This window comes from Sander vitreus, chromosome 9, assembly GCF_031162955.1.
Source record: "Sander vitreus isolate 19-12246 chromosome 9, sanVit1, whole genome shotgun sequence".
NCBI classification, from domain to species: domain Eukaryota; kingdom Metazoa; phylum Chordata; class Actinopteri; order Perciformes; family Percidae; genus Sander; species Sander vitreus.
Window position 1 is genome coordinate 17940829 of NC_135863.1, and position 26418 is coordinate 17967246.

At 41.6% G+C, this 26418-nt stretch overlaps 1 protein-coding gene across 2 annotated transcripts in view; it reads left to right on the forward strand.

Annotated features, from left to right (window-relative positions):
* agbl4 (AGBL carboxypeptidase 4) overlaps nt 1-26418 on the forward strand; it is a 310470-nt gene that overhangs the window by 198774 nt on the left and 85278 nt on the right. Inside the window, exons 6-7 of one of the 2 annotated variants that reach the window (XM_078258159.1) lie at nt 18415-18454; nt 25430-25432. In XM_078258159.1, the coding sequence (XP_078114285.1) occupies nt 18415-18454; nt 25430-25432 (43 nt within the window). The remainder of the gene's footprint in view (nt 1-18414; nt 18455-25429; nt 25433-26418) is intronic. The other variant, XM_078258158.1, reaches the window with a different exon arrangement.

The window sequence follows — 26418 nt, forward strand, 5'->3', positions numbered from 1 at the left end:
AAATCTATACATACTCTTTTAGTCACAAATCGAGCAGAGCTAAATGATTTGCTGAGGCAAAATGACTATTTTAATGGTTGTAAACCATTTATCACTGGACGCGGAAAAGGCTTTTGACCACCTAGAGTGGAACTACTTGTGGCAAGTAATGGAGAGGCTTGGTTTGGGAGCCAAATTCATTGACATGGTACGTACTTTATATGCAAATCCCACGGCCATAGTCTCAACCAATGGCCTCCATTTGCAGCCATTCCCCATCACGCAGGGCTCGAGACAGGGATGCCCGCTATCTCCCATGCTATTTGCGATCTCTCTTGAACCGTTAGCCCAGGCCATAAGGCAAAATAAAATATGTAATGTCCAGATTAAATCCAGGACTCTGTTCCAAAAATTCTTAAGATCTTTAACGAATTTGGCTCAATCTCCGGCTATAAAATCAATTGGAATAAATCTAATCTTCTTCTGTTGAACAACAGACAGGTAACATCAGCTATTAGTGATACAATACCAACCCAAAGCAAAATTACATATTTGGGCATCACCAGTCATGCATCGCTATAGCGAGTTGTCCAGGACAACTATGAAACTATACTAAGTAGTGTTCAAAGGGATCTGGCCAATTGGTCTGCACTGCGGGCATCACTACGGTCCAGGATTGCTGTTGTTAAAATGAACATAGTTCCTCATGTGAATTTCTTAAGTACAATGATCCCCTTACCCCCATGGAGAGACATAGAGCAAAGCCTCACTGGAAGTTAGGGGTGGAACGGTACACTGAAGTTCAGTTCATACCTCGGTTCAGACATCACGGTTCGGTTCGGTACAATGGAGGGAAAAGCATAACAAAAATGCAGAAGGCAATTTTTTTTATTGTGCATGTCTCAGGCTGTACCACCTAGTGTCATCCAGTCTCTCCCCTGAGCTAGCTGCAACAGCATGAAGCGTATAAAGTAAGATGTAAACAGTAAACAGTAAGTAGGCTACCCCACATCAACTTGTAAACAAAATAAGACAATCAGCTAGTAGTGTGATATGGAAGACAAGCGCTGCTCTCATATGTGAATGCACAGAGCAGGGGTGTTAAAAGAGCTGCTTCGGTTACACAGAGCAGTTGGCGAATTGTGGCATTAGCTTCACACGCTAACAGTTGAGCTAGCAGCAAACAGTGAAGCTAATGGTGGAGCTAACAGCTAATGGCGGAGCTATCTATATCGGGCTAGCTGGCTCAACTACAACCAAGAAAATAGCTCAGTGCTGGCTCTCTCTCCCCCCCACACACTCGCTTTGTATAAAACAGTGGTTGGCGTATTTTCTAGACATAGTTACGCATGAGCTTTCTACAGCAAGGATTAACAAAGCCAAATCATCGACTATAGACCTATGGAAAAATGCAGCGGCACAAGTATCAGACTTAATGACCTCAACACCACAAGAACTAGAGGAGAGCGACTAGGCAAGGTGTGATTTCTGTTTTTGTTTGTTTGTTTTTGTTTTCCTCGAGATCGCAGAGGGTGGGGGTTGGGAGAGTGTTCTTGTTTAATTGGGTTTGTCTGTTCTGTATGTTTAACAATATAAAACCAATAAAATGTATCTTAAAAAAAACAGACAAAAAAAACCTAGGCATCTTAACAGTTGCATGACCAGAGATGTGGTAAAACATGGGTAAATATTAAAGATGCATTTAAAAGATGGAGACGGCTTAGAGCCCAAAAGGATGCCGGAATTGGTAAATCCCCCCTCCCCCTTTAAACTCTGGTCGATTTATGAGGCCTATGGTTAACTGCTCCTCAGATCTCTGCAGGGTAAATCCAGACAGTTAGCTGGACTATCTGTCCAATCTAAGTTTTCTGTTGAAAGAACAACCTTTGAACGTACACGTTCCACCAAAACAAGTTCCTTCCCGAGGCTATTTTGCAGCGGCACTGTGGCTCTGCTCGGCACTTAGCACCGCCCAAGACGATTGTGATTTGTTTAAAGAAATGCCAATAAACCAGAACACATTTTACTCCCATCCCCGAATGCTGTGTGGACTAGCCAGACCCTCCTTCGAAGCGCTGTGGAGGAAGGTCTGCCAAAGCGAGACTAACCTGGGCGTAATCCAGTGTGACTTAGATCCTCCTGCAATACAAAACTAAAGGGCATTTGTATAGAGATGCAAATAGGGGGGGGGCTGGGTTTGCGCTCTCCCTGTGGAATGTTATCTGCTGTGACTGAGTTATGTGAAAAGTGTAATGTTTTATCTAATTCACGTAATTTTAAAAATAACATTATTTGGCAGTGGATACATTGGAAAGTGTAAAATTCTGTCAATTTTTTTGCCATGCTTGCATGATAAAAACTCATGAAGCTATTATTCTAAATACATGACATATTTATTTTTATCTTGTTGAGCTATGGCGGCAGAGCTCTTGACTTCAGAGGGTTAAGATGTCATGAAAGTTAGAAAACCAGTTTGACGACAGAGCTTTGGACAGATAACGTTAGCTTTAGGCTACTCGTTGCTAATGTAACCGCTATATAAGATAAGATAAGATAAGATAAGATAAGATAAGATAGACTTTATTAATCCCACACTGGGGAAATTCCTGTGCTACAGCAGCTCAAAAGATTTTTTTTTTATACACATCAGAATAACACAAATACACATTAAATAGACATAGGAGAAAAAATATACAGAAAGTATTATAAGAAATAGATAATAATGAATAATAGTAATAATACAAACATATTTACACTATTAACACCCTTATATAAGTCTATTGTTTTTAAGTGTTTAAGTCTGCTCTGCACACTTCCCTTTATACCATGCCTTCATCTGGGTGCCTTTATACATACACGTAAACTACCCTGGACTACCCTGGACTGGACTGATTGGCACTGTTTGACTCTCTTACTGGCTATATTAGCCATCTGTCCATTTTGCTATCTTGCCTGTATGGTCAATACACCATGCTGTCTTTTTGTCTGTATGGACAGTTTTCAACTTTAACTTAAACTTTTCTTCAAGTCTTTACTAGTGTCTGTGTATAGTTAAGTAATGATTATTCTATTTTTTATATATTGTGTTGGCTGTTGTACTTGAATAGATACAGAATTTGCACTGACACTATCTTGCACTATGATACCATTGCACCTTTCTGCATTTTTTCCACACCGCTCCTTTAAACATGCTACAACCAAACTTTACTGTAAGGGCACACTATTAATATCTTCCTTTGTGTTTTTGTAGTATGTGTGCCTGGATGTCATATGTCTGTGTGCCTATGTGTATGTATGTTGTGTATAAGCTATTGGACACCTTAATTCCCTTCGGGATAAATATAATAATAATATTATTATATAAATATAATATACATAATCTCTATCTATCTATCTATATATACACAGATATACAGATGAGTAAGGTGTGGATGAATAGAAATGACATATTGCACAGTTGGAGGTGACAGGTGCAGAATATTGTCAAATTATGTCTCATATTGCAGAAACAGCTAGCAGGGCTACATTATGATGTTGCATTAAAGAGTCTGACTGCTGCTGGAATGAAGGACCTGCGGTAGTGTTCCTTCTTGCACTGAGGGTGCAGCAGTCTGCTGCTGAAGGAGCTGCTCAGAGAACTCACAGTCTCACATAGGGGGTGAGAGGTTTTTGCCCACGATTGATGCCAGCCTGGCTAACATCCTCCTCTTCCCCACCTCCTCTATGGTGTCCAGAGGGCAGACCAGAACAGAGCTAGCCCTCTTCACTAGTCTGTTTAGCCTTTTCCTGTCCCTCTCTGTGCTCCCAGCTCCCCAGTAGGCTACTGCATAAAAGATTGCAGACGCAACCACAGAGTCATAAAATGTTTTTAACAGAGTCCCGCACATACCAAAGGTATCCTCACCAGCCTCCTCAGCAGGTGGAGACGGCTTTGGCCCTTTTTGTACAGGACGTCTGTGTTTTTGGACCAGTCCAGTTTATTGTTGAGGTGAACACCCAGATATTTGTATGTCTCCACCATCTCAATGTCGACACCCTGGATGTTCACTGGTGTAGTACCAGGCAGCTTCCTGCGAAAGTCAACCACCATCTCCTTTGTCTTGCTGGCGTCTTGCTGTAACAGCATTAGCTCATGTAGCTGTACAGCTGAAAACCAAAGCCGTAAATAAAAACCATCTTGGTACTGTATTCCCTGTCGTCAAACTGGCCTTCTCTGTAAGTTTCAGAGGGTATGTTTGGTCCCGTGTTCACCGAGAGCTTTGTTAATAGTTAACAGCGAGGGGATTTGCGTTTCCTGGGATGACGAAGGCATTTCCTGCCCCACTCTGCCTCTGATTGACTTACCCTTGTATTCTTACCCTAACCAATCTCACTCTTCATGCCTAAACTTAACCAATCCAACTAACGACGACATAGAGTACAAACCAATCAGAGGTTATGGAGGGACTATTGAGGGATATTGATTAGCGTTTACAGTAGCCAATAGCTCTGAATGTGCATTACGTTCATTTAGCTGACTGGGAGCTTCTAGTGAACACAGCCGGAGTCGCCGGACCGTAACCAAAAACAGCTTCCGAGACTGACAGTAAGGCCTGTTTTACGGCAGGGAATACAGTACAAATTGCCACCCTCTGTCAGGCTAGCAACATCTCAGACCCTAATCCTTCCTTGTATGCGGTAAGCCCACATGGAGGCAGCCCCCTGTTGTGAAGGGGCTGGCCAACTGACATGATTTTTCCAACAGTCGGGCATGTGAGGTAACTGAGGTAGTTAAATACCTCCACAGTGGCAGGACACCAGGTGGATGAGATTCAGCCTAAGATTATGAAGGATCTTGGCATCCTTCTCCTTTTTGTCTTGGAAGGGCAATGTGGATTCCATCCTTGTAGAAAAGTAGAGCAGCTCTTCAGCATCACAATTATATTTTTTCTGGATGCTGGGCTCTGTCAATGCTGTGCCATGTCATCAATTATGTAATTTCCATCAACACACTCTCAATGTGCAGCCGAGTGTTGAGTTTATTGGCCAAAAGATTGCGTGTCTGCTCTTTGCAGATGACGGGTAACTCAGCAAGTCCTGCTGGCTTCATTAAGAATTGAAACTGCCTCGGAAACAGCTGGAATTGTGGCCAGCATCTTCAAGTCTGAGTCCATGGTTCTCATGCAAGAAAAGAACCCAACCCAACAGACAGATTGGTGCTGCGTAGCAATGCAGATCATCTACCAGACTGTCCTAATGAAAAGGGATCTGAGCCTAAAGGTGAAGGTCTGATTAACTGGTCACTTAACTTTCCAACCTTCGTAAACCATCCTTATAGACACAAGCCTTAGATAGTAACCAAATAAGCAAGATCATTTAAACAAGAAGCAGATACTAGTTTCCTTTACTGTCGAGCCTGTTGGGATATGATGAGGAAGGAAGGAGCCATTTCAGATGGTTAAGGCAGCTGATCAGGACACTGCTCGGAAACCTGCCTTCAAGTTAATCCTTGTAAATCCAACTGGGAAGAGACCCCAGAGCAAATCCAGTATATGGAAGGGTTAACTTATCCCATCTAGCCTGGGAATACTTCAGGATCCCAATGAGCTAGTTGATGTGGCTGTAGAATGGTAAAAGGAAGGATGGATGGTTTGACACGTTTCTCAACAAAACCTAATAATATTGTTTAATGATTTAAAAATGTAATTGTATTATGTTTTTACATTATTAGTGTATTTATTACATTATGCATATAATACACCCCTCATCATATAATAATCTTAGTTAAAGCAACACTATGTAACTTTTCCCGCTTCGGTCCCCTACAGGTTGTCTCATTGGAACTACAGCTGCAGCTAAAAGTTACATAGTCTTGCTTTAATGTGATGGGATCTTTATCTTTGATCTCGTTATCGTGCAATTTATTTTATGAACAAGTGTTTAACTTTTGAATGTTGTTGTCTGCATGAAACTGATAGCTTGGTTGTTTGGCCGCTTTGGGAAACAGACTCAATATTCCCAGAAATCAGCTACGTATTAGATCTCATTTTTGCTGCTATCCCTGTCTCGCTATATTCCGACACAGACGGGTTATACAGAAGTAGACCAGACATGCTCCACCAACAGCACTACTCAACCTCTTGACCTGCCCGGTTCTCACACACTCGTGCACGTGCACGTGCACACACGCACACGCACATGCACACACAGCTAATGGAACTGGCAGTAAGCCAGGTAACTGTGATGGTCAATGCGGCTTTGTTTAGCTCAGATGTTAAATATATTTTTAGGTTCCAAGTCACAAGGCATTGGCAGCAAGCTGACCCTTTCCTGACAGAGAAACAGGGATGGAGAGGGAGACAAGCTATACTGCATAACTTTCTCTCACTCCTTCACAGACACTCAGTGCTGCTTGTGAGTATTTCCTTTTGTGAGTTTGTCCTCTTCAAACAAGTGTCCTTTAAACATCATCCTGCTTCATCTCTTCATTTTGTCATTTCATATCCCAGTATGTCCTCCATGCTTATCAACTTCGATTTTGTCTCAGTTCCACTCTTATTCTATAAGCTGTGATTAGAAGTTATCAGACACCAAACAGTGCATCCATCTGGTCCACACATCAACATCTGGAGAGGGTGTTGGCTGTTGTGACATGGGGGATAGACGCACACATCCCTCACATCTTGCAGTTTAATTCAATGTGTCGTTGTTTTTGTTTGCTGCATTTGTGTTTCACTGCAACTCTTCTCCTCCTCCCTTTCTTTCCTCCAATAGCAGCTAATTATTGTCCCGCTTAATTACCAGTAACACAGCAGTCCAGCCTAATTCAGCTTTAAAGAACTATTCAGCACTCCATTCCAATACCTGATTGAACTCGGCTAAATGGAAAAGTTGTGCTGGAGAAAACGCTTTAGTCACACAACATTTTGTTTCATTTATTTTCTAATATGTCTCTCACTGTCTGGTTACTTAAAGATAACAGACATTTGAATTTGTTTTGGGGGATATCTTAAAAAATAAAAATAACTCTGAAATGGAAAAAGGCAGCAAGACACACACACATTCACCACTCTGGTTGGATCCATAAAGGCAATAAACCAATAGGAACATACACGTTTCCTGACCTTCAGCTCCAATTAGGCCCTGAGGAGAGATGGGTGAACTTTTCAACCTTACATCTTGTCTATTGATACTACAATAGGGTTGGTCAGTAGACAGGGTGATTGGCGAGTCAATATTCAAGTTGTGCCGGAACACAAGTTTCAGTGGCAAAACTTTAAAGGTTTGTTGACGTCTCTGAAAGGAATCTCATATGGAACAATCTCAGTTCCATTTTCCATTTCTTACAGTTGATAGAAGACCCCTGACAGAAAATGATGGAAATATACAACTATAAAACCAGGGTGTATTTTTTACTATATTACTGTTTCCTGAAGATACAAAGTTTCTTCACACAGCAGAAGAGACCGCACACTGTAATATAATGAAACGGCTCACTTAAACTTGTTGATGAAGGTCACTGTGGCTTCTATTTTTTTACTGTGATCCAAGACAGTAGTAGACCAGTATTCATTCACACATTTATTCCACTGCCAATACAATTACATGAGTGATGATGAGACATCATTTAACATGAATTACTTTGTGTGTGTGTGTGTGTGTGTGTGTGTGTGTGTGTGTGTGTGTGTGTGTGTGTGTGTGTGTGTGTGTGTGTGTGTGTGTGTGTGAGTGTGTGTGTGTCACGTCGCATGCGGAGTACAGATGTAATGCTGGGCTTTATACCGGTCTTAATTTCTCGAATGATATGAATTTTTCACATACCGTTATACCGGTACATTGCCGCGGAGAGCACTATGGCTAAAGAAAACTGTGAGTGAATTTAGAACGGGACCCCTGTTAAGGGAGAAATCCGGCCTCTTTTTACCTGAATCTTGATCACTAGATGTCACCAAGTACTGTCGATAGGAAAAACAACCAAAATTGGTGCTAGCAAACTGGAGTTGCTGCTGCTAATGGCCAGAGCTCCCAGTTAGCTAAAATGCCAGTTGTGGAGGCATGTTCTAAAGAATGCCTTTGTGCCTCTTAACAGACACAAAATGCAATTAAAATGTCTGTGCAACATGAACAGGGCCCTTACGTGACAACAAGATGCATTTTCAACTCAGACATTGTGAAGAAACCGTCACCTACCTCTTTTTCCATTGTTCACTTCACCGAAGGCCCAGAAGAGTTGATCACAGAGGTCATGCCTTCGCAACGAAAACTTGAAGTTTATTTCCCCCTAAAAATAGGTAATTGAGCACTGTAGTGGTTATGACCATATCATTGACTATGCAACTACATGGAAATGGTCCAAATGATGCCTGTGGCTTGCACAGTAATAGCGTTATTGAAGGCTAGCTCTAGTCTCACGCTGAAGTCCCGTGGGAATTCAGTTGTTGCTGGAAATGGTAAACAGTGGTGTGTACATGGGAGCGTAGTGTGTGAAAAGTGAAGATCGGAGGTGTTCACAAGGGAAGAAGCTTGGAGTAAAAATAACGTGTGTTGATCTACTGTGGAAAAGAAATGGTTTGCGTTTGTGCCTTTCCGAATTGTGGCAACAGAATGAGAAAATACAAGTACCTAAACTTTCATTGTCTACCTTTCCATGACCATGAGATACTGCGGTTGTGGCTAGTTGTACTTCAGCTTGATGTGCAAACTCCCATACAAGTACTACATGATAAAGATCACCGCATTTGCAGGGAACATTTTGAGAAGGATGACTACACAGACACAACACAACGGGGCTGGCTAAAGAAAATTGCCATTCCGAGGATGAAGACTGCTGCAACCACTGTGGAGGTAATGTATATTAACTAACCATAACTTAATTTAGCTTCCTTTTGGGCACACATGGGTTGAGGAGGGCCACGTAAGGGCCCTGTTCATGTTGCACAGAAAGTTTTATTGCATTTTGTGTCTGTTAAGAGGCACAAAGGTACTCTTTAGAACATGCCCCCACAACTGGCATTTTCGTTAACTGGGAGCTCTGGCCATTAGCAGCAGCAACTCCAGTTTTCTAGCACCGATTTTGGTCGTTTTATTTCTTATCGACAGTACTCAGTGCATTGAGCAATCAAGATTCAGGTAAAAATCGGCCGGATTTCTCCTTTAACTGCTTACCCTTCTCACTCGTGGTTGTAACTTTATAACACAACCGTTAATAACCCGCAACTAACTCTCTTTAACAGGGTAAAACACCATGGCACACAACAATTTGTGACATAAACAATTTGCATAAAAACTATTATTTGTACAGTTATAAATTGTACACCGCCGAACGACATGCTGGGTCACATTATAGCTGCTAGTTAGCATAACAGTCTGAGAGGCTCCGGTCGCTACTACACATTCAAGAACAGAGAAGAATACTCCTGACAGTAGAATAAGCCATAAACCTATATAAAGGCCCAGTCATGCAAAAGAAAGAAAATACCATGATGTATGGTGAAACCGCCAGAATCTTAATTTTCTGGTCATACCACCCAGCACCACATAGATGGTGGCCCATTGATTGCGGTTCACCGACTCTGCTACCAACGGAGAGCCCAAGCATATCTTTGCAGTGGGCTACAGGTGTCGTGCCAAAAAGTGATTATCCGCCAAAAATACATTGCTGTATACCCTAGATGCAAATGATGAAATGAATCATACACAAACATGTTAGATAAACGCCCAGGCTCTCCAGCACGTTGTTTTGTTGCCGGTTGCGCACATTTCTCTGGCCGTTCTGCACGCTGTAGCAGCTTCCCCAGCAGGCTGAGCCCGGTTCCCTGCTCCCCCCGCCCGGGCCACATTGCTACCTGTATGTGTGACGGCTAGACGAAAATAGCTCTTATAGTTAGATAAAGTTGTGAAAGAAAATACTGGGAACCGAGCAATCAGCCAGTTACGAACAGGCACACGCTCCAAACGGGCACTGCAACAGTATTTTAAATGAACAATGCTCTTCACCTGTAATGTTGGAACAGCCAGGCCTTGATCTCTGCTCAGTAGTGCTGTGGGGTTGTCCTGACTCTGTGTCTGCTACTGGGTGGGCATTGATCTGGCGTTCGGTGGTAAATACCAGGTCACTCACTATACCTGCACTCCATCAGGCAGGGGTCAATCACAGCCCAATGGGGAAATGATGATAGGACAGAGTCCTTCTCTGCGTGTGAGTGCAATTGTGTGTGTTGAGTTATCAAGTATGCTATCAGTGTCCTCAAGTCATTGATTGGTCCCCTGTGTCAAGACACTGTCATCGATTTTTTTTCCAGGTCACAGAGGAAACTCTTGGCTCAACAGGGGCTCTTAGGTTACCCATTTGTGCATGCATGTCATGCAGAGGCACACACCCACTATGTTCAAAACGGATGGTAAAACTAGAACTTTATATTATATAAACACTTGTAATGCAATGTAATTGGCAGCAATGTTTAGCCAAATCCACAAACCTTCCCAATAATTGATGCTATGTGACCAATGTTTTTATAGCTGTTAAAGTCCCCAGTTGCTTTATACATTATTGCTTCTCACATTTGGACTGGTCTGGTTCTATGCTGCACAACTCCTGTTGTAGAAGATCCAGGCATGTCTTGATTGTTGACCAGGGAGACATGGACACTCTCTCAGCTGCATCAAGTTATTGCCTTCAAAGTGGAAGTTTGAGTAATGAAAAAGAGTGGGGCACTGTGGTCATGCAGCCTAGACCCATGGGGTCCTTGTCAAAAAAGCAGGCGACCTGACAGACTGCCTCTGATGATGAAGATGGAGGAAAGGGTCCTCACAGCCAGCTTAGCTGCTCTTTTAATTGGTCTTCATGAATAATTAATGAAATCAAGATGGAATTGAATCATGTTTTTCAACTGCTATGAGAAAAGGCAATGGCATGGCGTGAAATCACTTGGTGTGTGTGTCTGTGTGGCCATATGCGTACAAGATGTGTGTGTTTGACTTCATGCTTGCATATTTATGTGTCAGCATACATGTATTATCTGTGCATACCTGCTGTTGTGCACATTATCAGATTCCTGCAGTGTTATTGCGAGTGCAATAACGGCAGCAGCAGAGAGGACTGTGTGCCCATGTGCAGGTGGCCGCGGCTGTCCTCTCCGCTCAAGAGGAAGCTGCTCTTCGCTCTCAGAAGGAATAAATCTTTTATTTGGTTTGTTGTATTTTTAACCAAGGGCTCTTGGTCACGCAACAAAGCCCTGCTCTCCATCCCCTCTGCTCCCATCCTCTCTCCTCTCAGTGCCACAACACACCTGACACTGTCATGCAAGTAGAGACACGATCACATTTCTTCTGGCAAGTAGACATTTTCCTACCAAAACGAACTGATGCTGAATTTTTTTTCTAGTTTGAGTAGTTCTTGGTTCTTCTGGGAAATTCTTCGGTGCCATATTTTCCAGTCAAGTGCAACTTTTTTACATATTCTAGTTCAAGACATTTCTCGATCTTGAACTATGGTATTACATTTTGTTGATTTCAGGAAGCCTTACATCCTGAACACCTGTGTTCCTCTGACACTATGATGTTATTGATCTTAGTGGCTAGACAGCCACACCCAAACATAACCTAAAAAGATCATCCCATTAGCTCATTCTTACCTCACCTCCCCTCTTTGTTACCAAGGGACGATGACTAAGATGCAGTTAGACACACAGACAGTGCTACATATCAGTCCAGGCATTGTGTGGGTGTGTGTGTGTGTGTGTGGGTGTGTGTGTGTGTGTGTGGGGGGGTGTGAGCATACACAGAAGTGAAAGTAGTGACTCAGATTAGGTGCCAGATGAGGTAGACAGCCGAGATGAGATGAGAGGACTAGGGGAAGATGGAAGATGAGTCAGGCTGACAACGATTCTCTCATTCACAACCCCATCAAGCATCGACCCTTGCCCTGACCCTGGATATATGATAGAGGGGTTTTGTGCGTGAGTGAGTGTGTTTGTGGTTCTCAGGGGCAGCAGTGGGACTGGATGCAGATGCTTGTTTCCTGTATGTGACCTCATCAAGAGAGCAGGACACAGCAATAATTAATGCTCTTAGCAAGCTGTAATGTCAACATTGCATTTAGACAAAAGGCCAGTAACCCAACATACTCATATTAAGCAATGTTCAGCTCATTGGTTTGGTTCTGGTTTTCAACTTTTACTGTTTGGTTTCACTCTCACCGCTCTCACAGCATTGTTTGCAACCAGCAGGCAGCTGTTTTCAGCAGAAAAGCACCAGCAACAGCAGACAGACAGAGTTGACGACTAGCTGGTGAACATAGTGGAGCATTTAGCAGCTAAAGAGCCAGATATTTCCCTCAGGAGTTGGTGAGAGAGTAAAACAGAGCTGTGTGTAAACATTGGACTTACATTTGATGGTGACACACGACTCCAAATGAATGCTGATGTTGCTAATGTGCCGTATCTGCTGGCTGCGTAAATACGCAACGGTTTGCTAACAAGTTTGCCATTTCAACTTAAAAGGTATATGTCAATGTTGTTTTCCGCTTGTTTGCACCAAGTGACCAAACAATTATTTTCACTGTTGGATTCAGTGTACCTTTGTACTAGATCATGGTTGTCAACCTCTTCAATGCAGAATAATTTAGTACTACAATAACTAATAATAATAATAATTGTATTATATTGCATTGTCTGGAAATAAACCTTCCCACACAATATAATATATCCAGCTAATCAAGTTCTTTCTTAAAAAAAGACTGAACCTTGTTGGATGGTGGCTGTGTAATTTAGCCGTATTGGCTTTAAATTAATTTGAAATGAGCTACAAAATGATGGCTGGGATTTTAGTTACTCTCCCCTCCCCGTTGACTCCTCTGCCTTTTCTCCTCTCCTTCTACTTCCTCACTTTCTCTTTTCTCTGTGATAACAATCAGCAAATATGAAAAGTAAACTCTGGAGGAAATGTTGGCAAATGGGTTTTTGGTAGATTGTGCATGAATATTTAATTTAGTCATAAAGTAGGGGTTTAGTACATTAATGGCTTTTCCGCTGCTGTCACTCCATTTGACCCCCTCCCCTTCTTCTCCGCTTCCCACCCAGATTAGGATGGTGGCACAGTTTGCTATCTGTTGATTGGTTCCGTTAATGACCATCTTTATACTGATTAGACCATTATAGATTTCTTTAGGGGGGTGGGGGTTGTCAGACTCATATTAGAAGACTATTTATTAAATAAGAAAAAAAAACAATTCTAGCAATATTCAAGACTGAGTAATTGAAACTAATAACAAGAGAATCTGATAAAGACATTTCTGGAGAAACTGAGCAGTTCGTCTTTTAGTCAGAATATCAATTTTACATTGGTTTGAAGCAGGTTTGAAGTCTTTGCAAAATGACTTCTTTCCACTTATGGAGGTAAAGATCGAACTTTATCAAGATCTGCACTCATAGAACATCCAAGAATAGAAACACTGATGCGGGCTTCCTGGTCAGATATTATGCCTCGAAGAATAAAACTGAATTCTTATATAACACTGAAGCTATTTTAAGATAATTTGGGACTCCAGTCCATTGGTCTGTAGTATTGTTTACTGTGCTACTGGCCACAGAGCCCCAGAGTCCAGGCTGGCTGGCTAGACTACCGGACAGCTGGACTGGCCGTCACCTCTGGCTCCCAACTGCTTCCTTGTTTTCTGACCTAATAACACTTCAACTGGCAGGTCCAGTCTAGATTTACCTGTGGTAAACGTCTGTGTGCCTGAGCCAGACATGTTTTTTAAATAATGATTTACCTTCTTGAAGTCATATACAAGTGTGACCTGCATCAAGTCAGTCCAATTAGTATCTGTTCAGCTTTTAGCCATAAAAAAGTGCTGTGGCATTCAAATACCCAAATATCTGACAATCGATTTATTTCCCATGTAGTGAACCTGAATAGTAAACCAATCAATTATTTACTCAATAATACATTCTTTATTGTGGGTTTAAACTGTTACAGTGGGTGTTTTGTCATTATGGTAGTGAGAGGGCAGTGGCTTCAACCAGGGTGTGATCCCTCGGCTCTTGGCTGTGTTTGATAAAGATTAATTCAATCCTATTTTCTGCCCTGAAATGCTTTTGATAATGTAATTCTCTCTGTGTCAGATCCCCCCCCCCTCTCTTTGTGTGTGTGTGTGTGTGTGTGTGTGTGTGTGTGTGTGTGTGTGTGTGTGTGTGTGTGTGTGTGTGTGTGAGAGAGAGAGAGTCTCTCTCTTTCTCCTTCCTAAGGAACACTAAGCACCTTATTCCTTTTAATACCTAACAAAAGCAGCAGGAAGAGAGAGCAGTGGTAGTGTGTTGTAATTCTCTACCACAGATTCATTGTCTGGGTAAGTAGTGGCAGGCTGAACAGCACTCACATTTTCATCTGCTGTGCTATGCAGAGAACTGAAGAGCCAGTAGAGGGTGCTCCACAATTTCATCAACCTCTTCCATTTCCATAAAAGTTTGGACAGGACAGATCTGCAATGTTTTTTTATTATACACGTATTATTATTTAGTACTGTAGTAGTATACAAGTTTATTTATGTACTGTATAGTATCCTTCACAAAAGACATGCAAAAGTATGAACATTTAAAACAAAATCTGATAAAAGATGGAAAAGTTTTAAAAAGATGTGTACTAATAAGGGATTTTCTAAGTTAGTTCCTGCTGTACAGGCAGAGTAGGATTTGCTAAATAAATGTGAATGTACAGTACATGTAGTGTTTCTACTATAAACAAACATATTTGATGTAGTTTTTCTTCTGGTGTAGTTAAAGGTGTGATATTAGCCAGCAATAGTTGTTCTAATTTAATGTTTTGTCCCCTGAACAGCAGTAGTGAGTAGAACTAGCGATGTAAATGTTTTCTGATGTTATTGATTCCTGCTGCGGCTCCATATCTGACTGACTGTAGAGAGTCAGTGGCCTCCACAGGTGGTAGTAGCAGAGTGTGTGTGTGTGTGTAAGGGCGCTGACACACAGAGCCGATTATCGGCCGTCGGACCGTCTGGCGAGGTCGGTGACTCGAGTCTGTTCGGTGTGTTCCGTGCCGTCGTCCGTCCGAGGAGCCGTCGTCCTTCATTTTGGCCGACCCGACATGTTCAGTCGGAGACAGGGCAGTCGGGACTCACCCGGAAATGGCGAGCGGATGAGCCTCTCAAAATCTGACGAAAATCTTTTAAACTAACCTTTGTCGATCTGAAATGAAGACAGATTCAGCAACTGCATGGCCTATTTCTCGCTTAAAATGTTTTCAGAAACACGTTTTGGTGAACTATTTTAGTACAATATGAGATCGTATTCTGAACAAGCCGCCATGACAGTCTGGCTGTGAATTTCCCATAGAAAGTATATAAGAATGGACCAACAGATCCCGTTGCTCTGGACGGAGACCAGTGAAGGATATTAGAAGCACTTTTCCGGTGAGCGCTGAGCGTTACTGCGCAGCCTCCAACTGAGAGAGACGACATAAATGTGATGTGAGCAACCTGTCTGAAAGTTGTAAGTCTTCTGGTAGCTGTGCCAAGAGAAATCTCCATCATTCCCAATCTTGCAGAGACGGAGAGCGTAGGTATATGTAATGAGATAACATGGACACAGGCTAATTATTGCTAACTAAAATGCTAGTTAACATTAGTAATTAAACATAAACAGCTATTGTAAGTCGAAACTGTCTGCGAGCTTCTCCTGTACTATACGGTAATTCCTCTACTATGCGACAGTAAGTCGCCTGGTTATGACACAATCGTTAGTCTATTTTTACAAAAACATCTACTACGGAGCCATAACGTGAGATACAAGGTAATGGAGCCTTTTATACATTGTTGTGTTTCTTTAGAAATAAACAATGGACAAATAAAGTCTTTAAACGCTTCAAATGTTAAGTTATTCGCTGTCAAAGTGACGTCAAAATGAATGGCAGTCAATGGAATGCTAACGTCGGGTGATCGCTTTGTAGCATCAAAATGGCGCCATAGGAGGTTCGAGCTCTGAAACGAAGCTTACCCCCTTGGAATTTCCAGAGAAAAAAGAACCACGTGACGCGTTCGTCCAATCAGCTGCCGGTTTTCTTTTTCTGGGAAACAATCAGACTGTTAATGGAAACAATACAGAGCAGCGCCGCCTGCTGCTATGGAGACGTATTACGTTTCGCGCACGTATGCTCAAGTCGGCGTCTCTTCGGCATGTTCTGAGGCACTTTTTGGACCTCGGGGACCCGACTGATCAGTCCGACTGCCTTTTCTGCTGACGGTCGGCCGTCTGGTTGGTGTGTAAGCACCTTAAGAGAGAGTTGGAGGTTGGGGCTGTAGGCCATATGGTTGTAAATGTGTGTGTGTGTGTGTGTGTGTGTGTGTGTGTGTGTGTGTGTGAGTGAGTGAGTGAGTGAGTGTCTCACGTTGTCACAGTGACCTCTACTGCTTACAGTAGTCACCTTCTCCAGCATCCATACCTCCTCAACCACGCACAATACTCTAGAGCCATATCTTTACAGGTAATCTGCAGCCCGTACTGTGCTGGCATACATTTTACAGGCAAAATAACATTCTAGCATGTTACTAGAGCATCTTCCTACTAAGGAAGCATCTTGTTTTTTTTCTGTCTTCCCCATGCTGAATGACCTTCCCTCAGTCACAGCACAAGCATCATTGGCCCTTTTCGGTACTTGACTTAAGACTCAGCTCTCCAACAAGCCTCTCACACCACCCTTTCTGCATTGAGAAGTATCCACATCTTTCTACATGGGGACTAGATGTCAAGATATCTTGGCTGTTCTTTTTATTTTTTATTTTTAAATCTGTCTCACAAGAGTCCCCCAAATTTTATGAAAATACAATACTAAATCACTGGAGTATTCCTTAAACATTCTATACAGGAATAACTCAAATTCAGCACAGACCAAACCCTAACATAACCTATAAAGATATTTTTTGTTCTCACTTTTAACCCCTAGATCATTTTTTTGCTGATAGAAAAAATGTCAGAGCACTATTACCCTTAATTTTGCATTGTTTACTATGACTACAGTGTTGGGGAACTTGTATTTGAAGTTATTCCATAGTTGCACTCAGTGGACCCCATTCCACTCATATTGTATATTATAATTCAGTCTGAGTAAGAGCATCTTCTAAATACTAACATAAGTGATTAGTAACCTATCAGAAAGTCCCACTCCAGGCGACACTGTATGTAAGCAGAGAAGGACTCTGAGTCTCTTTGCTTATCCCTCTCAGCAACTGGTTAGTATGGTGCTTGAATATTAATGTCTGGTCCTAAAAGCCAGCTTTGACTGTGACCTAGCCATACTGTGTGTCTCTCTCACAAACAAACAAACACACACACACACACACACACACACACACACACACACACACACACACACACACACACACACACACACACACACACACACACACACATACCCTTCATCCTTTCCTAGTATGTGAAGATCTTCTTTCCTGAGGGACTGGTAGATGAGGAGGGCTGAGGTGTTGATTACTGCAGTACTCAACAGTCAAGTGTGTGTCTTGTTATGCCGCATTCTATTTACCTTTGAACTCAGAAGCCGGAGCTGGGAATGACGTCATACCCGAGTTGAATGCGTTCTATTTAAAAGTCGGATTTTCATTGTTTTCATTAGCTCTAGCCCAGTTAGCTATTGTTAGCAATACCAGTTGATAACAACGCATTACGCCGTTTTTTGTGCATGCAAACAGCGTAACAACATGTCCACAGATAGAAGTTGAACATGCCTGTGTGAACGACTGATTTAGTGACACAAATAAGGCTTATAACTTTATGTTACTGCAGCTTTTCACAACTGTTGATACAGGGGGCATCCATGTTGGATTTTGACCTCGGGCTACTGCGAGGTTGTACGAGTTCCGAGCTCGTAAATCCGAGGTCAGGGGGCGTGTTTACGACCTTGACCTCGTTAAAACCGAGTTGCGAGGTAAATAGAACGCGGCATAAGTGTGCGTGTGTAGGGAGGCAGCAGGTTAAAGAGAGGGGTAGCCAGCTAGCGCTTCCTCTAGACTTCTCAGCTGCTGGAAACATCAAGTGTAAAATTGCACACTCTTTCAAACACACTCGATCAAAACCCATGAGGTCACATTTACACATGCGCTCACATACACACACACGCACGCACGCACGCACACACACACACACAGTTTTGGGGATACTGCTCTAAAAAATATAGTTGCACAAGCTTGTATATTCTTCATATTGGATGTTGAACTACACCAAGAGTTAACTTCACATAAGTACAGTTTTGTTGAAAAAAAGAGGTACAAAAGGTAGGTACAAAAAGATGTATGAAGGGTAAACTACTGGTACAACTGAGCAAACTAAACCAATATGGTAAAAGTGAGATTAATTAATAGACTCCCTGCAAGAAGGTAAGATAATTGATGATCATTTTATGACATTTGTTTCATCTTTGTTTTTCTTCCAGCAACAACGGCGTCTAGACCTGTTAACCATCACCAACTCTGGTAAGTCCTTGAGATCTTATGACTTCACTTTCACCCCCAGTCCACCTCTCTATTACAACACCACTCCACCACTGATGTAAAACTGCACTATGATGCTCCCATAAGAAGTTCAGCATCAGGGTGCTTTCCATGTTTTTCATGTGGCATGATATGGATTTACAAAAACATGCTAGTAAGGCACCCAGTGTAATTTCCTTTAACCCACTTCTAGATGCTAAAAGGGTGCTGTTTTCTGGATGCTGCTACACAAACACATAACTGCACAGTTGGGTAGTAGAACAAGCACAGATACCATGGTGCTTGTGCTGTGCAAAAACCCTGAAGCAAAAGCACTGCTGGTCAGTTACTTGAGCTACTCTATGTGTGTTAAGCGATGCTGTCTTATGATGTGATGTAGTCAATGTCAGAACTATTGCCTTAAAGCTTTTATAATGGCATAATATGGAACCCATGAATTCAGTGTTGTAGTCACACAAGTCATTAGGGCAAACGTGCCCTCAAGGCTATGCTACATGTGCAAACATCCCTCCATGTGTTTTTGTGTGTTGTAGAAGCAGTCTGTCGACCATATGGGAGACATACTCATTTTAGGATTTTTAAAGGTCCCATATTGCAAAAAGTGAGATTTTAATGTCCTTTTTTTCAATATGGGACCTTTAAGAGATTAATGAACAGGTCGGATATCAATGTAACAGTAATTGTCAACTGTCACAATACTTCTGACAAAGCTATCAAGTTCTTCTTAAATTTACGCTAATGTAACTGGTTATTAATCCATGTTGATGAAGACATCCAAACCAGTAAATATGTTTGTTTTGATCTTATTAATTTTATTAAGTTTCTCATTATACTCTACTTAAGTGCCAGACTTTGTGCGACACCTAATTGCAGTCTTTGTGTGACTGTATGTAAGTGCATGTATGTCTTTATAAGTGTGCGCAAAGTGTTTGTTGTTTGTGTGTCTGTATGTGTTTAAAAGTTGCTAAATGGGATGTAATGTAGACTGTGTGTTTACAAGATGTTTTCACATCTAAATCACATATGCTCCTGAAACCCTCTGGTATACCCTCCGGTCTGAAATTATGTCATAAACTCAACTGAAATGCTTAGTTGGTAGAGCGGGTGCACATAAATAGAGGTTTATTCCTCGAAGCAGAAGGTCCAGGGTTCGAGTCCAACCTGTGCCAGTTTCCTGCGTGTCTTCCCCTTTCATATCTCAGCAGTCCTATCCATTAATAAAGGCAGAAATGCCCATAAAAAATTATTAAAAAAAAAAAACACTCACTTAAAACTCACATAAATACACATCTAAAGTATCTCACATGTACTATGCAGCAGTTTTTGCATTGTGTGTTTGTGAAAGGAAACATTTTACATGTAGTTGCACATATGAACATTTCAGTAAAGAACACAAATATAATACTTTAGCTTTTCAAGTTTGTGTACAGCTCATTTTCAGTCTGCATGTGAGAGGTTAAATATGTGTACCATTTTGTGCAAAATAGTTTGAATTGTATCCAATATGCACCTCAAACTCATACATCTAGCAGTCAGACGTGCATATGGTGCTTCAAGTTTGACTGGATGTAGATCAACACATGGTCACAAAGTAGTTGGGCTGTTAGAAATCTATGCCAGTCTCTTACTGTAGAGAGGCAGGTGCGAGAGCGAGGGACCCGCTGAGATGGAAAGCAAGTAGAACTTCGAAAAACGGGGGAGGAGAAACAGATGGGGACGGCAAGGAGGATACCGAGACCCATATGTCTAAAGTATCCGGATGATCTAATATGCTTTGATTAGAATAATGCTTATGTGAGGCTCAAGGAGACCGGGTTAATTTAACAGGTTTACATTGCAGCTGTTCCTCTGGCCCTGGGCAGAATCAAGACTCGCCCCTGGCCTTCATATGAAAGGATTATATTATCATATAGAAGGATATGCTATACAACTTATTTGAACCAATATATTACCAATATCTAAAACACATGATTTAAATGTTGGTTAATGATTTTCATGACTTTTTAGATCCAGCCGTGTACATTATCATATAAGCCCAGCCTCTTTCTTCTCTCTGCGCATGCTCTTCTTTTGTTGTGTTGCACAAAGTGAACTTTAAGCTCCCGCTGCCTCAAAGTCCTATGTAGGGCCTCATTATAGTGTCTTAATTGATAGCAAAAAACTAAGTAAATGAAATCTTATGCTACAAGAAAAGGGAAAAGCAAAGAGATCTGAATGCTTTGCAAAGCAGCTGTACTGTTATTTCAATTTGACTCTTTTTTTTTTGTTGGTTAGCCAGTATGCAGCGACAAACTTTAGCACTTCATGGTCTGTTAAATGAGGTAAAATGGCACAACAACCGGAGTTAAGTCTTACCTTTTGCTACAGAGTTTTACTCAGGTGTTAATAACATGTCCTGTAATTGGCTGTAAAGTTGATACTCTCACAGTCACCATCACATCCCACTGAATCTTATTACATCTTAAAACTTAACTTTTTGCATCTACTCCTCTTTGGATGAGCTTACATTATATTCCAGTCAAACTCCCCTCCTTCAGGGTTTAGTCTACACTTATGCAGGGGCCCTTGATAGACTAAAATAGCTTTTAATTATTTCTCACTGAAAGGTTTCTTCCTCTGACCAGTGTAGAGCTCAGTGTGCTGTGTAAATTATTGCAGGTCATTATTCAGGCTATTGTTACGTGTGGCCTTGAAGGGAAGTCTATTATATTCTTGACTTGGCAGACATATTTTATCCTGCCCTGCTGCTTATTACTATTCACAGTAGGTGAGCGGACACACACACACACACACACACACACACACACACACACACACACACACACACACACACACACACACACACACTGAACACGATGAAGGTTATTATGATGGCTGTATGAAGAGCAGGTGAGGCTTTCAGATGAATGACTCCGATAGGGAAACACAGGCAGGACACCCTCTCCTTATCCCTGCAGATTAAAGGAGTTTCCGCTCCTTCGCTTCTATTCTCCTTGTCATGCTCTCTCTCTCTCTTTCTCTCTCTCTCTCTCTCTCTCTCTCTCTGCTGTTGGCACTTCTTCCTCTGCTCGTTTGACTTAGCATCTCTCGTTATCAACTCTTATTTATTAGTGATCTTATATTATCACGTTGCCCTTTGTCTCTGCCCTTTTTGTGTTATATTATTCCCTCCTTTCTCTATCCTTCATTCACCTCTCTTCGTCTTGTCTTCATAGTGTGGACAGCGGGAGGAATCACAGGGTGTGAACAAACTAATAGGCTCAAGTGGCTTCATAACGTGCTGTGTGCGAGAGAGAGAAAGGGATTCTGCCCCTGATGCTCTGTTGGCCTCTGTCTCTAATGGCGTTCATTAGCTACTCTAAAGAATGATTCACACGTGTGTTCACACACGTTATTGAGTGTATATGTGCTTTACATAAAGCCTCACATAGTGGAGAACAAAAAACACATGGTATATCTTTACTCTCTCTTTCACACACACATGCACACTCACTCCCACACACACAGACCCACTCAAACCTCACTCGGCCCTCCTTTAATTGGACACTTGAGCAGCGCACGGCTGCATCTGGCTCCTGTTGAACACAGCCTGACATTTCAGACTGCTGACCTTTCAAGCCCCGCCACAACTAAATAATGATTAGTCCTGGCAACTGTTCCACCACAGCAGCGGCCAGGTACACACACACATGCACATGAGCATGTGCACATAACCACGCACACAAGGGTGCAGGCAGCACAAAACAAAACAAAAAAAACACCTGCACGGAAGGCTTTGTCTTTTCGCAGTGAGAAAATGGGGTGCAGACATTGATTCTAAAGGCCATTGTCATTCTTTTAGGTTATCGATTAGATTGTCCTTTTCCATATCTGCAGTCAGCACACCCAATAATGTGTTGTTCTAAATTAACTCTGCTTGCCTCTGTTTAGTTTCTCTTTTTCCCTTTATGCGCTCTCAGCATTACAGTGGAAAAAAAGGTCAATCATATTCATGAGATCTGGGCAGATTTGAGAGGATGTGTGTGTGTGTGTGTGTGTGTGTGTGTGTGTGTGTGTGTGTGTGTGTGTGTGTGTGTGTGTGTGTGTGTGTGTGTGTGTGTGTGTGTGTGTGTGTGTGTGCATGCTTTTAGCTTTGTGCACAGATGCGTGCAGTGTGTGTGCGTCTAAAGCAAAAAAGAAGCGTGGAGATAATAGGCAGTTCTCAGATCTCTCCTCTCACTTTCTTCTTTTTCACTCTATACTTCTCTCTTTGTATCTCCATTTCCCTGCTGTTTCTGTCAGAACAGAATAGAAATGCTCTTTATTAGAGCCTGTCTTTCTACAGATAGTCTTTATGTTTCCTGCTTTGCTCTCTCCAGCCAAAACCACTGTACATACTGTATCTGTGAGGTCAGAGGTCACGTTTTCCACAGCCAGCTGCTCACAATCAAACGCTGTGTGTCTGACTCTTTCATTCTATAGTGTGGAAATTGAAGTATGTAAATTTAGCATGAGAGTGGCATGAGTACAATATGAACAAGATTATTAAGTATGGACCTGATGGTCACAATCATAATTATTTCAGCCTTATTGTTTCCATGGAAACACATGACTTCAGACATCAAAGCAGGGAAATCAGCAGCTCACATTGCTAAAGTCCAATTTCAATGCATTTTTTTTATTCCAGGATACATTGAATGCACAAACAATAAAAGCACAGCTAAAATGTACAGTCTTAAACAGCTTCCCAAATCTCCATTCTTTCCTACCAGTGTGCATCAAATTACAAAACTGAAAATGTCAAATTGTGGTGGTGGTGGGTACAGTAAGTTTCTTTACTGTCACGTACCACATAAACCCATTTCTATTAGTGAGTGATTCAACAAATATAATTAATTTGAATGAATGTGCATTGTGCTGTAAAAATCCCTCACCATGCAGCAAATGTGTTTGGCAGCTATAAACTAACCTACACATTTAGATAAACAGCCATGATGTGGAGGTTAATACTTTACAATAGGCTACAACTGATAAAACAAAATAAATGTTAAAATAAATAAATAAAACAAACACACCATTAGGAAAATATAGTAGCCGTGGAAATTGGTTTGGCTGTTGATAGCCAGGCAAAAAAGCTCAGCCATCAGCAACAAGTTTGTTGTCTGCAAACCAAACGTATAATAAAAAGCATTTTAATGTAAAACTAAAAAGTTGTTATTTTTTGTTTATGTGCAAAATTAAGTTTTAGACTCCCATGACCCTTGCTTTCTCTCCTAGGAGGAACCAGCATTCTACAGACAGAGTTTTCTGTAATTTACACAATGTACCAGCCTGGCCTTCTCTCAGCCATTTAATAGCTTCCATTTCTTCAGATGAAAGTCTCTGGGCAGCCACCCAAACAATGTAGTGATATATCATGTATTTATGTCTTTGTTGTGGTGGTGCTGTTGTTTTGAATATGATGTATTTTTCTAGGTCCTCTTGCAAATTGCACTCATGGAGTTCTGTCATATTGGTGTAGTAAGAGTTTCCATCCCGCCTAAATCCTATGAAATGCTTCATGAGACACAAGGAGAATATTTAAAGTCTTTGTGGTGGTACTATTACTGTTTGACTTTGAAGAAAACAGGTTTGTGTCAGAAACAACATAAATCTTTCTTTCTTTATTCTTGCAGATAAATTAAATTTAACCCCTCATGTGTGCCACTTTCTTTCTTGTTCAGCTGTACAGACTTTCATCAGCCAATTTCTATCTGCCGGACCGATCCCCCTTTGAGTTAAGCTGAAACCGACACTGCTTCATTAAGCTCTAATTTCATCCTGATTTACGTTGAGCAACAAAGATCTAGCCGACATAGTAGTTGCAGTGCTGTGAATGCACCAATCTTTAGTGCCGTTTAGCCATGCTCTCTGTATTTCCCTGAAATACTAGTTATGACCTTTTTCACTCTTATTAAAATAGAGGAAATTCCAGGCCTCCTTTAATTGTTAAAAATAAAATAGCCAGTGGCAGCAGTATGTCTATGTACAACACACATATACTATTATGTTTGTAAGTCATGAAGGCATAGCTTTTAGAGCTCTTCTGCTGTTCTTAATACTTTAAACAAGTGTGAGCTATTCTTGCACATTCTTCCTACCCGAACACCTAGTGCTTTTTTTAGACTGTTTCTTTCCAGCCTGAGTTGACCCAGGGGAGGGGGAAAGGTCTGAAACAACCTGTATGCAGCCTGCTGATTGCTACCCAGGCCTGTGGTACATACCTGAGCTGATAGAAATCTCTGGGTGGCTCGATCACTGCATGGTTGACTGGCTTTCAGGCTGGAGAGCTGCAGAGATTCGTTTTTAGTGGCGCACAAGAGCGAGGGAGGTAGGGAAGAAGAAGAAGAAAAGAACATCATTTATATAAAAAAAAATACTGTCAGGCTTTTGTGTAAATGAGCAGCTGTGAAAACAACACTTCCTATTATTGCCCTAATTATATCCTTTCTCTGTGAATTTGCATATTTAATCTCCATCCTCTTTATAATGGGGGACTATGCTTCCATTTTGATGTGGTTAAAAAAATGCATAAAACAAACAAAGAAGGAGATGAAGGATGGGAGGGAGGGAGCTTCATATTGAGTATTTTCCAGTTGATTTTGTTGAAGGCTTCTCAGCAGCGTAGCTAAATAAGCAGCAGCATGCTAATGAACAGTGAACGAGTGTGATAATTTACCAGACAAAGAATGGAGGACTGTGAGAGATAGGAACCAGAAGGAAGGGGCAGCACAATATTGAAAATATTTTGAAAATATTTGTAATTAAAACAATTATTTAAAACCTGTCTCTGGTCTATATGCCTGAAGGTTCCTTTTGGCCAATCACATAATACTAATGCTTAGAGTAAATATTCCCATAGTCTTAAATACCGTAATTTCACGCACTGTACACACAGTCAACCATGTGTTTCATGTTTTTGCATGCAGAAAAGGAGAGAGCGTGCTAAACTCAGAGGACAGTAAATGACAAGAGAGAAGCATAGACTTTGTCTGTCCTCTTTCTAAAAGGGCAATGTGACGAAGGCAGTAAACAGGCTGTGGGCTCTGAGATTATTTCTTTTTCACCAGCAGAGCCACCAGTGTTGCTGAGCACTGCTGTGGAGCAAATCCTCCTAGAGAGGACTGATTGGATTTTTGTTCCAGGGAGCCTTTTGTGTTAGCAGCATAGGGACTAGATAATAGAGGTTGATGCCACTCTGTGTTATGGCTGGTGGATTGAGTTTTTCGGACTGTGTGTGTGTGTGTGTGTGTGTGTGTGTGTGTGTGTGTGTGTGTGTGTGTGTGTGTGTGTGTGTGTGTGTGTGTGTGTGTGTGTAGAGCCAGGATATTCGTCTCTCTAAACAACCACTACACGTATATCATATGTTATTCACAACCTATTGCATCTTCTTTGCTTCAGAGCCTATAGGATGCTAAATATTGAAGTATCTGGGCGATACCTGTTACTTTACCGCTAACATGAATTGTTAATATAGTAACCTGTCACTCTGCTAAATTGTTCATATGAAAATATTCTGTGCGTACGTTGCCAGGAGATACTCGCTGCCATGGTCAAGGTCATTATCAGCCTTTTCTCAGTCTGTGCCTCAGTCCTTCTGTCAGAACTACGTGTGGAGCATGTATACCCAATGGGTGTTTATGTTGAGGACTGTATGTATAAATAACAATATTATACATTATTGATTTCCATAAGGAAATTTTAGTTCTAATTGCCCTGCTTTCACTGGCGGATAAGCCGTCAGGTTCAGCTTCAGAACAGCAGTCTCGGCCTTTCTCCAGGAAAAAGCAGACGCTTAAACCCAAGTCCTTTAAATTCAGGAAATTCACTATTTATTACGCCACCCTGCTGTCCTCTGTGTGTGTGTGTGTGTGTGTGTGTCTTTGCACTGACCTCTATTGGAGACAAAGGAATGTTTTTTTACAGGC